This window comes from Hyperolius riggenbachi, chromosome 5, assembly GCF_040937935.1.
Source record: "Hyperolius riggenbachi isolate aHypRig1 chromosome 5, aHypRig1.pri, whole genome shotgun sequence".
Lineage (NCBI taxonomy): Eukaryota > Metazoa > Chordata > Amphibia > Anura > Hyperoliidae > Hyperolius > Hyperolius riggenbachi.
This window is the reverse complement of record NC_090650.1, coordinates 323,038,815-323,054,462: the sequence shown is the minus strand read 5'-3', so window position 1 is coordinate 323,054,462 and position 15,648 is coordinate 323,038,815. Positions and strand designations below refer to the sequence as shown.

The 15,648-nt window shown below is 44.8% G+C and overlaps 1 protein-coding gene across 4 annotated transcripts in view; it reads left to right on the top strand.

Annotated features, from left to right (window-relative positions):
* The window catches only part of OSBPL1A (oxysterol binding protein like 1A), a 253,225-nt gene that overhangs the window by 27,620 nt on the left and 209,957 nt on the right, over positions 1-15,648 (top strand). For all 4 annotated transcript variants that reach the window (XM_068237280.1, XM_068237278.1, XM_068237281.1 and 1 more), the window contains 2 exons: positions 5,803-5,876; positions 6,002-6,065. In XM_068237280.1, the coding sequence (XP_068093381.1) occupies positions 5,803-5,876; positions 6,002-6,065 (138 nt within the window). The remainder of the gene's footprint in view (positions 1-5,802; positions 5,877-6,001; positions 6,066-15,648) is intronic.

Sequence of the window (15,648 nt, the reverse complement as noted above, 5' to 3'; positions counted from 1 at the left end):
AGAGAACCGCTGTTATTTGTTTAACTTCAAAATAATGGAACTTTTCAGATCGGCAGATTTATTCGACTGAAATGATCCTCAATTTAACACAGGATTGCCAATTTGTTAGAGTTTTAACGTCCGTTTGATTTTGATGACCATATTTATGTCAACTTTTTTTATTTTTATTTTTATTTTATTCAAGTAAATTATACAGTGACTATTAGTATAAAATACAAACTAAAATGGTGTAATCAATAGAAACAACAAAACATTATAGTCATGATGCATATTAGGGTGTTGTAAACTCAGTAGACAAAGATAAAGCAAATAAAACAAGAAGAAACCCCGGTACTGCATCTGGTTTTAGCACTTGTAAGGTCCTAGTTCTGAAACGTTTCAGGGCATTGTGGTAGTAAGCGAGATGAGTGGAAGACCTCAGCCCTGATTTTTATTTAAAGGCAAAGATGCTAACCGTGCCACACTCTATTTTGCTTTTTGCTAACTGCTACAAGTACCACATCACTCTTCTCTTGTTGGTTATTTCTCTTGTTGGTTATTATTTGCCTTTATAACCAAATGTATGTTCTTCAATTCATTGTTTGCATTGTAAAATTATGGGACTTGGCACTCGTCTTGTGCTTTTTTTTTTTTTTTTTTTTCTTTTTGTTAATTTGTTTATATTCTTTAATAAAAAAAAAAAAAAAAAATAAAAAAAATCAGTTGGGGAGAAAAAAAAAGGCAAAGATACTAGACAAGCCAAATTGGCTCACGTGTATCGGAGCATACACTCGCTCCTTAGTCATGGCATTTTTTTAAAAATAAGCGGTGGCTGCAGCGCAAGTCAGCGGACTGTAGGGTTGATCGGAAAGAGCAAATTCCATTCTGACGGAATTCACGGATTCCGCCAGCACTTAATTCCGGCCCCTGTGAAAATTCCGCTGGATTTTTGCGAAATTCCGCGGAATTCTGGATTCCGGCGGAAAAATTCAAGTAATCGCAAATGGAACCTTATTTATCCTATATGGTAGCCCATAGAACCTATTAACTGTTCCCTTAGTCCTTTTTTTTCCTCCCGGGATTCGTCAGCGTAACCGCAGATCTGGAAGTGCCGCCACGCATCTTGCAGATGCGTGCGGCTGCAGTGGAAACGGGCTATAACACTCAGTTCCCTGCAGCATAACCCTGCTCACCACATGTGCTTCCCATAGCTGAAGATCGGCTTCTGGAAGCAGATCATGGTTGACATACACGTTAAAATGTGTATTATAAATGAAATTTCATCTGGAATACCACAATCATCTTCTGCGATCATATACAGTGGGTTGCAAAAGTATTCGGCCCCCTTTAAGTTTTCCACATTTTGTCATATTGCTGCCACAAACTTGAATCAATTTTATTGGAATTCCACATGAAAGACCAACACAAAGTGTTGTACACATGAGAAGTGGAACGAAAATCATACATGATTCCAAACATTTTTTACAAATAAATAACTGCAAAGTGGTGTGTGCATAATTATTCGTCCCCCTTTGATCTGAGTGCAGTCAGTTGCCTATAGACATTACCTGATGAGAGCTAATGACTAAATAGAGGGCACCTGTGTGTAATCTAATGTCAGTAGAAATACAGCTGCTCTATGAGGGCTTCAGAGGTTGTCTCAGGGCTGGAACCCACAGGAGCGCTTTTGGCAGCGTTTTGGCAGCACTGCGATACGCTAGCAGTTTGCCAAAACGCTGGGCTAATGTTAATGGATGGGGCAACTTCCACAGGAGCGTTTGTGTTTCTCAGAAACGCAAACGCAGGACATGCAGCATTTTGGGAGCGTTAGCGCTTCAATGTAAAGTATTGAAACGCTCAGCAAAACCTAAACTGAGCGGTTTTGCTAGCGTTTTGCGGTTCAGCACACTGTAACAAAATGAAAAATAATTCACAGGACCAATCAGGATAAAAACGCAAAACGCTACGCACCCGCTGGGGAAAAAAATACAATGTTGCAAAACACGACCAAAAACGCGCATGAATCCGCTTGCAAACCGCTCAGACAAAACGCTAGCGGTTGCGTTTTGCGTTTGCGGTTTTCAGTGGGTTCCAGGCCTCAGAGAATATTGGGAGCAACAGCACCGTGAAGTCCAAAGAACACACAAGACAGGATCAAGTTATTGAGAAATTTAAAGCAGGCTTAGGCTACAAAAAGATTTCCAAAGCCTTGAACATCCCATGGAGCACTGTTCAAGCGATCATTCAGAAATGGAAGGAGTATGGCACAACTGTAAACCTACCAAGACAAGGCCATCCACCTAAACTCACAGGCCGAACAAGGATAGCGCTGATCAGAAATGCAGTCAAGAGGCCCATGGTGACTCTGGACGAGCTGCAGAGATGTACAGCTCAGGTGGGAGACTCTGTCCATAGGACAACTATTATTCATGCACTGTACAAAGTTGGCCTTTATAGAAGAGTGGCAAGAAGAAAGGCATTGTTAACAGAAAGCATAAGAAGTCCCGTTTGCAGTTTGCCACAAGCCATGTGGGGGGCACAGCAACCATGTGGAAGAAGGTGCTCTGGTAAGATGAGACCAAAATGGAACTTTTTGGCCAAAATGCAAAACGCTATGTGTGGCAGAAAACTAACACTGCACATCACTCTGAACACTCCATCCCCACTGTCAAATATGGTGGTGGCAGCATTATGCTCTGGGGGTGCTTCTATTCTGCAGGGACAGGTAAGCTGGTCAGAGTTGAGGAGAAGATGGATGGAGCCAAATACAGGGCAAACTTGGAAGAAAACCTCTTGGAGACTGCAAAAGACTTGAGACTGGGGCGGAGGTTCACCTTCCAGCAGGACAATGACCCTAAACCTAAAGCCAGGGCAACAATGGAATGATTTAAAACAAAACATATCTAAATCCAATCGAGAATCTGTGGCAAGATCTGAAAACTGCAGTTCACAAATGCTGTCCATCTAGTCTGACTGACTGAGCTGGAGCTGTTTTGCAAAGAAGAATGAGCAAGGATTTCAGTCTCTAGATGTGCAAAGCTGGTAGAGACATACCCTAAAAGACTGGCAGCAAAAGGTGGTTCTACAAAGTATTGACTCAGGCGGATGAATAATTACGCACACCCCACTTTGCAGTTATTTATTTGTAAAAAATGTTTGGAATGATGTATGATTTTCGATCCATTTCTCACATGTACACCACTTTGTATTGGTCTTTGACGTGGAATTCCAATAAAATTGATTCATGTTTGTTACAGTAATGTGACAAAATGTGGAAAACTTCAAGGGGGCCGAATACTTTTGCAACCCACTGTATGTGTTCCCAGCCTTAACCTGCTGAGCGGTCTGGACGAGCTCAGCTCGTCCAACACCGCCAGAGGCTGCCGCTCAGGCCCTGCTGGGCCGATTTTAGTCAAATAAAAAGCAGCACACGCAGCCGGCACTTTGCCAGCCGCGTGTGCTGCCTGATCGCCGCCGCTCTGCGGCGATCCGCCGCGAGCAGCGGCGAAAGAGGGTCCCCCCAGCCGCCTGAGCCCAGCGTAGCCGGAACAAAAAGTTCCGGCCAGCGCTAAGGGCTGGATCGGAGGCGGCTGACGTCAGGACGTCGGCTGACGTCGATGACGTCACTCCGCTCGTCGCTATGGCGACGATATAAGCAAAACAAGGAAGGCCGCTCATTGCGGCTTTCCTTGTTTATTCTGGGCGCCGGAGGCGATCGGAAGATCGCCTCCGGAGCGCCCTCTAGTGGGCTTTCATGCAGCCAACTTTCAGTTGGCTGCATGAAATGGTTTTTTTTTAATTTAAAAAAAACCCTCCCGCAGCCACCCTGGCGATTTAATCAGAACGCCAGGGTGGTTAAGGTGGCCGCACACCATACAATTAAAAGATAACGTTTTTCACCAATACGATATTTTTTTCTCGGTTGTCCCAAACAATTGAGAGCTTTTCTTTGTTTTCGATTGATAAATCCGATCGAATTTCCCGTTTTTTTTTTTTTTTTGTTTTTTTTTCCAATTTTTGGAGATTGGACATGTTGGAAATTTCAGACCAACTTTATCAAGAATTTTATGGTGTGTGTGTGTGTGTGTGTGATGGATTGTTAATTACTTGATGTACATTTCCAATCCATTTTTTTTTTCTGAGCTTTCAATTATTTTATTCATGATTGGGGAAAAATTTAACATAGGTGTGTGGTACATTGGTCAGATTTTTGAATTGTTACAATCAGTATTGTGTGTGGCCACCTCTTTTTTTTTTTTTTTTTTTTTTTTTTTAAGCTTGGATTTCAGTAACCAAATGTGGGGAATTCACTGTAATGTTAGATACTGCTTTATCACCGCAGTAAGCAAAGCAACACTCTTCTGACCACAAAGTTCTACCAGGTAGAGGTGCAGGTGGCAGACCCCAAAAAACTTAAAAAATATTTTTGTACACTAAAAATTGTTTTTTCTATTAAAGAGCAAGCGACACCCATGCTAACCAAGAAATAAAAAACACATTAGATATAGATGTAGGTAGGTGTATGTGTATGTGTATGTGTATGTGTATGTGTATGTGTATGTGTATGTGTATGTGGATAGATAGATAGATAGATAGATAGATAGATAGATACTACTTCTACATACATAACAGATGTATTGTGCTATCCACATAATGATTCCTGTGAATTTTATAAAGGAAAAGCAGAAAATCCTATTCTAGGCAGTGGCCATCTTGCAAAGCTAATGCAGACATCATCGCCTCCCTGACTCTTGTCCCCCCCCCCCCTCCCTTCTTTTGCTCATTGAATATTCATTAGCTGCCCTCCTCCCAGTCTTCAGATACTCCCACTAAGTTCTGTACTAACTGCACTGTCTTTTTTTTATTTACACATCCAATCACTGAGTCACCTCAGCCTTGCTTGTAAACACAAGTGATCAGCTAGGCAGGGAAATGGAAGAGGAGGAATATATTATAGATAAAAAGAACTCCCAGCATTCAACTCTTTGGCACTAGGGCCAGTGCTCCTAAAGTATGTGATAGCTACAAACCATAACAGCAGAAAAAGTTTTGCAAGTTTTTAATGCAGGATTGGCATCTTTATCACTTAATACACTCAGACCAGTTGCTGTTGAAATTTGATTTTTATGGTGACAATACCGCTTTAAGATAAATAAAACCATGGGAAAAAATTAAATAAGTAAACACAATGGGCTGTATGAAATTCACCTTTTTCTCCTGAGTTTTCTCCTAGGTGATATTTCCTCAACTTCTCATAAAATGCCTTTTAAGCAACCAGCGAGTAAACAAATACTGAAAATAAATTTCATAGTACTTTTTCACCAACTTTTGAGTACACTTTCAATTGTAAAATGCTGAAACTAAAGTTTTGTGTTAATTTTTTAATTTCTCTTTAAAAAAAAAAATCTCCTTTGATAACTCAGGTGAAAAAGTTAATTGCGTATGGGCCAATATAGTCTTTGTTCTGGAGTCCCCTCCTACTAAACACTATAGTTTTCTAGTTCCGCCTCTACCGCTCTCCATGCACTCCAAACAATGTGATGGTTGGAAGCCCCTACCCTCGTTCCTGCTGTGGGCATCTTCAGTTCTCTGGCATCCAATCAGTAAAGTAGGATTTTTCAGTTACAAAAGTTTTGGCTGACACAAACCAGGTTAAAAGCATACTGCTCACTGAGCTGTTTGATGTAAATAATAAAACTGTTCCTAGAGTGGGCTTTAATATCAGATACCATATATGTCACAACTATCTATCATTTGATTAATATACCGGTAGTTTATATTGTGTATGTTGTATTTCAATCCAGTTTTTTTTCCCTTCTTCAGAGTTCACGTTTTTTCGGCTGGAAACCTTTTTGGGTGGTTTTGGAACATGGAGTAATTTCCTGGTATGAAAAACAGTGAGTATTTGCAATACCATATGTTTTTGTTAGGCATATGTAATATTATATTTTTGTCCCTGGTGTAAGGGTATATCTTTTAAAAAAGGCATTATGGAGATTCACTTAGTATGTATTTTTTGCAGATCAGATGTGCTGAATAGTTCTCTTCGGAAAGGCTGCAAGCACCTGACTCAAGCCATCTGCACGGTATGAAATGAAGATAAGTCAGTTTCTATTTTTATAAATTATTTTGTTTATACAGTTGGGTGCGAACGTTTGGCCATCCTTGTTAATTGTCATGATTTTCCTGTATAAATTGTTGATTGTTACGATAAAAAATGTTAGTTAAATATATCATATAGGAGACCCACACAGTGATATTTGAGAAGTGAAATGAAGTTTATTGGATTTACAGAAAGTGTGCAATAATTGTTTAAACAAGATTAGGCAGGTGTATAAATTTGGGCACCACAGAAAAGAAATGAAATCAATATTTGGTAGATCCTCCTTTTGCAGAAATTATAGCCTCTTAACGCTTCCTGTAGGTTCCAATGAGAGTCTGGATTCTGGTTGAAGGCATTTTGGACCATTCCTCTTTACAAAACATCTCTAGTTCATTCAGGTTTGATGGCTTCTGAGCATGGACAGCTCTCTTTAACTGACACCACAGATTTTCAATTATAATCAGGTCTGGGGACTGAGATGGCCATTCCAGAATGTTGTACTTGTCCCTCTGCAGGAATGCCTTAGTGGATTTTGAGCAGTGTTTAGGGTCATTGTCTTGTTGATCCAGCGCCGGCGCAGCTTCAGCTTTGTCACTAAATCCTGTACATTGGTCTCCAGGATCTGCTGATATTGAGTGGAAACCATGCATCCCTCAACTTTGACACGATTCCCAGTCCCTGCACTGGCCACACAGCCCCACAGCATGATGGAACCAGACCATACTTTACTGTAGGTAGCAGGTGTTTTTCTGGAATGCTGTGTTCTCTTTCCTCCATGCATAACTCTCTTGTTATGCCAAAATAACTCAATTTTAGTTTCATCAATCCACAGTACCTTATTCCAAAATGAAACTGGCTTGTTCAAATGTGCTTTAGCATACCTCAAGCAGCTCTTTTTGTGCTGTGGGTGAAGAAAAGCCTTCCTCTGCATCACTCTCGCATACAGCATCTCCTTGTGTAAAGTGCGCCTAAAGGTTGAACGATGCGCAGTGACTCCATCTGCAGCAAGATGATGTTGTAGGTCTTTGGTGCAGGTGTGTGGGTTGACTCTGACTGTTCTCACTTCTGTCTATCCGAGATTTTTCTTGGTATGCCACTTCGAGCCTTAACTTGAACTGAGCCTGTGGTCTTCCATTTCCTCAATATGTTCCTAACTGTGGAAACAGACAGCGGAAATCTCTGAGACAGCTTTCTGTATTCTTCCCCTAAACCATGATGGTGAACAATCATTTGGGAGTTGTTTTTAGACTCTAATGTTGCTACTCTTCAGAGAAAACTAAAAAAGGAGGGAGACTTACAATTGACATCCTTAAATACGCTTTCTCATAATTGGATTCACCTGTATATGTAGGTCAGGGGTCACTGAGCTTACCAAGCCAATTTGAGTTCCAATAATTAGTTCTAAAGGTGTTGGGATCAATAAAATGACAACAGTGTCCAAATTTATGCACCTGCCTAATTTTGTTTGCAAAAATATTGCACACTTTCTGTAAGTCCAATAAACTTCATTTCACTTCTCAAATATCACTGTGTGTGTCTCCTATGTGATATATTTAACTGACCTTCTTTTTTATCGTAACAACCAACAATTTATACAGGAAATTCATGATGATTAACAAGGTTGTCCAAACGTTCGCATCCCACTGTATATCTGCTCACTAGTCTGGTGTTTCAGAATGCAGGACACTGGGGTTGGAATCCCAGGTGAAACCTACTTTGCTAGTCCTTGGGAAAAGCCCCCAAAAGCTATAAATGGGTGCCAGCCTTCAAATATGAGAGTAAAAAGAATTGTGCCAGTTCAGATATTGCACATATTAATACTGTCCATGTCAGATTATGAAGAGCCGGGACAGTGTGACATCAAGTGAGCTAATTCCTAATGGAGTAAATCATACAAGGACAATACCTGAAAACCTGTATTTGATGGAATGCTTTTACACCCGTAGAGATGATCATTTCTATTTTTTTCCAACTTTTATGCAAATTGGGTGGAGCTTGAAAATTGGCCAATGCAAATTAGCAGGATGTTTATTTGATTAACCCATTGGTATTCAAGTCTCATTGACCATTACTATACAACAGCATATCTAATGAGCAAGAATTTATGAAACACATATGAGGAGACAGTGCTTGTAAAGAATACATCAATAAGTGTAAAACCGAATGAGAAAAATACACTTATCTGGTACGAAAAAAAATCAATAATTCTGTCCATTTCAAACCCAGTTGATCCATAGTAGTGGTGTGGTCTTGGCAGACTCCTTCAATCCTGTAATCAGTGATAAAAATAAATGTAGATCAGATTCCCTGTTAAAACCATTGGCAAACACTGTCCCCAATCCGTGGTTCCAATTGGCTTTCTTTTTCTTCAGTATGTTATCATGTAGTCTCCTCTCCTCAACTTTAGGAAAGTAGACCATAAACTTGAGGTTAGTGCCCATGTGACCTTTTTTCTCAAGCAGTGGCAAAAACTGATAGTGTATTTTTTTTTTCTTTTTTTACTGATATTAACCATTTGCTCTCCAGTAGTCATGCACAGCAACCTGCTGTATCAAACCTAATTGGGGACATAAGGTTCTGAACCTTTTACAAAAAAAACCCCCACACATCATGCATCAAAATTATATTTCCAGGTGCTATTAAGTGTATGTGTACATAGTTACATAGTTATTTTGGTTGAAAAAAGACATGCGTCCATCGAGTTCAACCAGTACAAAGTACAACTCCAGCCCGTCCCCCCACATACCCCTGTTGATCCAGAGGAAGGCGAAAAAACCCCCACAAGGCATGGTCCAATTAGCCCCAAAAGGGAAAAATTCCTTCCTGACTCCAGATGGCAATCAGATAAAATCCCTGGATCAACATCATTAGGCATAACATAGTAATTGTAGCCATGGATGTCTTTCAATGCAAGGAAAGCATCTAAGCCCCCTTTAAATGCAGGTATAGAGTTTGCCATAACGACTTCCTGTGGCAATGCATTCCACATCTTAATCACTCTTACTGTAAAGAACCCTTTCCTAAATAAATGGCTAAAACGTTTTTCCTCCATGCGCAGATCATGTCCTTTGAGAAGGCCTAGGGACAAAAAGCTCATCCGCCAAGCTATTATATTGCCCTCTGATGTATTTATACATGTTAATTAGATCCCCTCTAAGGCGTCTTTTCTCTAGACTAAATAAACCCAGTTTATCTAACCTTTCTTGGTAAGCGAGACCTTCCATCCCACGTATCAATTTTGTAGCTCGTCTCTGCACCTGCTCTAAAACTGCAATATCTTTTTTGTAATGTGGTGCCCAGAACTGAATTCCATATTCCAGATGTGGCTTTACTAGAGAGTTAAACAGGGGCAATATTATGCTAGCATCTCGAGTTTTTATTTCCCTTTTTAATGCATCCCAAAATTTTGTTCGCTTTAGCTGCAGCGGCTTGGCATTGTGTACGATTATTTAACTTGTTGTCGATGAGTACTCCTAAGTCCTTCTCCAAGTTTGATGTCCCCAACTGTATCCCATTTTATTTTGTATGGTGCTAGACCATTGGTACGACCAAAATGCATGACTTTACATATGTCAACATTGAACTTCATCTGCCATGTATGTGCCATTATAGCAATCCTATCCAGATCCTGTTGCAATATGACACTATCTTCCTGAGAGTTGATGATTCTGCACAATTTTGTATCATCTGCAAAAATAGCAACATTGCTCACTACTGCATCTACTAGGTCATTAATAAATAAATTGAAGAGCACTGGACCCAGTACAGACCCCTGTGGGACCCCACTGCTAACAGTCTCCCATTTTGAGTACGATCCATTGACCACAACTCTTTGTTTTCTGTCCATTAGCCAGTTCCCTATCCATGCACACAAACTCTTCCCCAGTCCTTGCATCCTCAACTTTTGCACCAGACTTCTGTGGGGAACAGTGTCGAAGGCCTTTGCAAAGTCCAAGTATATCACATCTACAGCATTCCCAATATCCATATTAGCATTCACTACCTCATAAAATCTGAGCATGTTAGTCAAACAGGACCTGTCTTTAGTAAACCCATGTTGATGCTGAGAAATAAGATTATTTTCTACTATGAAGTCATGTATAGTATTTCTTAGTAACCCCTCAAATAGTTTGCATACAACTGATGTTAAGCTTACAGGTCTATAATTTACTGGATCAGATTTTTTGCCCTTCTTAAATAATGGGAAAACGTGGGCTGTACGCCAATCCACTGGGACTCTGCCAGTTGCAAGAGAGTCACAAAAGATAAGATAAAGGGGCTTAGCTATAACTGAACTTAATTCCCTTAGGACCCTAGGATGCATGCCATCCGGGCCAGGTGCCTTGTCTATTTTTAATTTATTTAGTCTTGCTTTTACTTCTTCCTGCGTTAAGAATTTAATATTACAGTTAGAAGATTGAGACTCTTCTGCCTCTGTAATTTGCAACAGTGCTGTTTCCTTTGTGAAGACAGAAGCAAAGAAAGCATTTAATAACTCTGCCTTACCTTGGTCATCCACCATTGAGTTCCCACCCTCATCCTTTAGGAGTCCTATACAGTCAACCTTTCTTTTTTTAGAGTTGATGTACTTGTAAAACTTTTTTGGGTTAGATTTGTTATCCCTAGCAATTTGATTTTCAGCTTCGATCTTTGCCAGCCTAATTTCTTTTTTACAATTTTTATTGCACTCCTTATAATTGCTTAGAGCAGCCTCGGTCCCCTCCTGTTTTAGGACCTTATAGGCATTCCTTTTCCTCTTCATTTTATCCCTAACCTTTCTATTCATCCATAGAGGCCTTTTTTTTATTCCTAGACATTTTGTTTCCATATGGGATATACATACTACAATATTGATTGAGAATACATATAAAAGCTTGCCATTTCCCTTGAGTGTCCTCCCGTTGTAGTACATTATCCCAGTTCACCAAACTTAGTGCCTGCCTAATTTGATTGAACTTTGCTTTTCTAAAATTCATAGTTTTAGTGGTCCCGCTGCCCCGTTAATTGCTATTAAATGTCCATATTCTACACATACAGGAAGATGCTAAAGGGGCGTGTCCAAATCACACACTTGTCCTTACCAGTGGTGCTCACCGCCAGGTCGTGATCACGCTTGCGCGTGGATTCACGACCATTTTGACGCATTCCGCCTCGAACACGAAAATCCGTGAATAGATTTTCAACCACGAAAATCTACTTCGGCTTCGCGTGAATGCGGACAGAAATCCGCATTCACGCTCGTGAAACCCGGCGCTGAAGTCGTGGTTTGCGGAAATGCGTCAAACTATGCGGAAGTGACACATTGCAGGCCAATCAGAGTGCCCCAACCAGGCCCTAGCAACCAATCACAGGAGGGGAGCTATGCCCTCCCCTCCTGAATATAAAGGTCAGAGTCCATGGAAGAATGGTCAGAGGCAGAGCAGGATGACGAGTCGCCTAGGCAAGGATATCGCCATATGTCAGGCAGGGGCATCGGCAGCAGTGGGCGTGGAGGAAGTAGACAGGACACTGCTTCAGCCGGCACCACCACCATGCAACCCCCGGCAACTACTACCACACATTGTTCCGCTGCACCCTCTGCTAGTGGGGGCCGCAGTAAATTAGTCACCAGTGTGGGATTGCTTTGAGGAATGTACTGATGACAAAAGGTATGCGGTGTGCAGGTTATGCAGCAAAAGATTGAGCCGTGGGATAAGTCTGAGCAAGATGGGTACCTCATCCCTCCAGGGCCACCTGAGAAGCCGCCACTGCCGCGAGTATGCAGACTTTAAGAGGAAGCAGGCACTGCTGGCAGGGGTTCCTGAGAGCAGAAGACCCACCAGCGCAGCAGCATCATCCCTCCCTCAGGGTCGTGAATCCCCCACAGCAGCAGCAGTAGTAGCACGCAAGCGCTCTTCCACCTCGGCTACTCAGGACACAGACATTGAGGCTGGCAGCCAGTGTTCGTCTCTCTCCTCTGTCTCCCCTGCATCCCAGCGTCGTCAGACCCTGCTGAGCGACACCTTTCAGGGTCTGACCAAGCCTCTGCCTCCAAGCCACAGGCGGATCCGCAAACTAAATGGCTTGCTGGCCCGGGCCATGGCATCACAGCTGCTTCCCTACTCCCTGGTGCAGGAGGGGAGCGCCATGCGGACGCTGCTCCAATTTGGCATCCCCGAGTGGCAAGTCCCCAGTCGCCACTATTTCAGCAGGAGCGCGATCCCAGCACTCCACAAGTTTGCGGTGGAAAACGTGGCCCGTTCCCTGGACTACTCTGTGGGCAAGCGGGTCCACGTGACCATGGACTCGTGGAGTAGCAGATTTGGGACAGGTCGCTACCTGTCCTTTACGGCCCACTGGGTGACACTGATGGAAGGGAGGGAGGACAAGAGCGCATCAGCCCAGCTAGTGGTGCCACCACGCGGGATCAGGGGGGATGCAGAAGGGTCCTGTTACGACACTCCCTCTGCACCCGGAAAGCAAGCCCACCTCGGCAGCAGCAGCGCCAAGCCTCGGCACTGCCAAGCCCTTTTAAAATTGGTGACCCTGAGGAAGGAGAGGCTTACGGCCACCAACGTCCTGGCCGCCCTCAGGAAGCAGGAGCGGAGGTGGCTGACCCCCAGAGGCCTGGAAGTGGGGTATGTGGCAGCCGATAACGGGGCCAACCTGATGGCAGCAGTGCAGCAGGGAAACCTCCAGCACATCCCCTGCTTGGCCCACGTGCTCAATCTTGTGGTGCAGCGCTTCTTGCGCACCTACCAGGGGATGAGCGAGCTGCTGCAGGATGCCCGGGCGGTGGTACGCTTTTTCCGCCTCTCAGCCACTGCCTCTGCACTCTTGTCCACCTTACAGCAGCAGTATGGAAGGCCACAACACTGGATGATCATCGACATGCCAGTTCGCTGGAATTCGACTCTGGCCATGTTGGAGTGGCTGTGTCAGCACAGCAACCAGCAAGTCCCCATGATTACTGCCACTCAGTGGACACTGATGCAGCAAGTATGCCTGGTGCTGAGTCCCTTCCTGGAGGCAACCAAGATGGTCAGTGAGGAGCGGGCCTCTGTGTGCCAGTGGGTGCCCTTGGTTTGTCTACTGGAGCAGGCAATGGACAATTTAATTGAGCGTGGGGATGAAGCCCTGAGGCAGTTGGAAGAACAGGAGCAGATGGCAGCACAGTCCAGCTCAGAGGAGGGCTCACAGCAGGTAGTGGAAGAGTTGGAGGTCCCTAACCTGAATGAGGAGGAGGAGCAGAGTGCAGCAGGCGTTGTACGTGGATGGCGGTTTGAGGAGGACAACGACATGGCACAGGAAGAGGACAGGCATGCGTTATGGGACAATGGCGAGGACGAGGAAGATCTTGCTGGCAGGGCCCACTTGTTTTCCATGGCTGTGCACATGTTGCGCTGCCTTCGCAGGGACCCCCGGGTGATCCAGATGCGTTCAAGGGAGGACATCTGGATTACCTTGATGCTTTATCCCCGTCTGAAAGGGAAGCTGGGAGACTTAATGATGCCATCCACCACCGAGCAACGCACAAGGGAGTTGAAGGAGGCCCTTGTGCGCAGACTACTGGAAGCATTCCCCCAGCCTTCCACCCCCACTGTAACTGCTCTCCCAAGCCAGCAAGAGGTGCCTGCCATTGCCACTAGCAGCACAACAACAACCACCAGCAGCAGCAGCAGCAACTGGCGCCCCGGAGACCTGAAGAGACCTGAAGAGCCTAAGCAAGAGCCTGTATGCAGTGCAGCAGCCCAGAACAGAGGTGCCCGCCACAGCATCCACCACCAACCAGCACAAGCAACGACTGACCACCATGGTGTCTGACTATATGGGGTCATCCAGCGGGCTCAATGACACCGACAGCCCCGTGGACCCCTTGGAGTACTGGGTCAAGAGACTGGACATCTGGAGCGAGCTTTCCCAGTACGCCCTGGAACTCCTATCCTGCCCTCCTTCCAGTGTCCTCTCAGAGAGCTGCTTTAGTGCGGCCGGTGGCGTGGTCACAGAGAAGCGCTCTCGGCTCTCCCACGCCTCTGTGGACAAACTCACCTTCCTGAAAATCAACCAGGCTTGGGTGGAAGGTGAGTTCCTGGCCCCTATTGTCGGACACAGGGGGACATGAAGTGGCTGCTGCATGTGCTGCTGTTAACTATGCCTGCCTTTATAAAGACAGTTACTACCTGCCTAGTGCCTACCTTGGTTAATTTTTTGGTGTTATGGTACTACTACCAGTAAGTTGCCATGGTCCTCCTTCTGAGCTGCTGAACTGACCGCCCGCTTTGTCCTCCTAACTCAGTCGCTACTACACTCTGCGTTCACACTGCCCGGGTCACTGGGTGCATTTAATTTTTTGGCCAGCACTATGACGCTGTGCTGCTACTACTAGCACCAGTATGTTGCCATGGTCCTTCTGTGCTGCTGCTGCTGAACTAACCGCCCGCTTTGTCGTCCTCCTCCTCCTGACTCAGTCGCTACCACGGTACCACCAATGTACTCTGTCTGCGTTATCACTGCCCGGGTCACCGGGTGCATTTAATTTTTTGGCCAGCACTATGACGCTGTGCTGCTACTACTAGCACCAGTATGTTGCCATGGTCCTTCTGTGCTGCTGCTGCTGCTGCTGCTGCTGCTGAACTGAACGCCCGCTTTGTCCTCCTCCTGACTCAGTCGCTACCACGTCACCACCAATGTACTCTGTCTGCGTTCACACTGCCCGGGTCACCGGGTGCATTTAATTTTTTGGCCAGCATTATGACGCTGTGCTGCTACTACTAGCACCAGTATGTTGCCATGGTCCTCCTGTGCTGCTGCTGCTGCTGCTGAACTGAACGCCCGCTTTGTCCTTCTCCTCCTCCTGACTCAGTCGCTACCACGGTACCACCAATGTACTCTGTCTGCGTTATCACTGCCTGGGTCACCGGGTGCATTTAATTTTTTGGCCAGCACTATGACGCTGTGCTGCTACTGCTACTACTACCACCAGTATGTTGGCATGGTCCTTCTTTGCTGCTGCTGCTGAACTGACCGCCCGCATTGTCCTCCTCCTCCTGACTCAGTCGCTTCCCGCTGCTGCACTCTGCGTTCATACTGCCCGGATCACCAGGTGCATTTAATTTTTTGGCCAGCACTATGACGCTGTGCTGCTACTACTAGCACCAGTATGTTGCCATGGTCCTTCTGTGCTGCTGCTGCTGCTGCTGCTGCTGAACTGAACGCCCGCTTTGTCCTCCTCCTCCTCCTGACTCAGTCGCTACCACGGTACCACCAATGCACTCTGTCTGCGTTATCACGGCCCGGGTCACCCGGGTGCATTTAATTTTTTGGCCAGCACTATGACACTGTGCTACTACTACTACTACTACCACCAGTATGTTGCCATGGTCCTTCTGTGCTGCTGCTGCTGATCTGACCGCCCGCATTGTCCTCCTCCTCCTGACTCAGTCGCTTCCACCAATGTACTCTGTCTGCTTTATATCACTGCCCGGGTCACCGGGTGCATTTAATTTTTTGGCCAGCACTGACGCTGTGCTGCTGCTACTACTACCACCAGTATGTTGCCATGGTCCTTCTGTGCTGCTGAATTGACC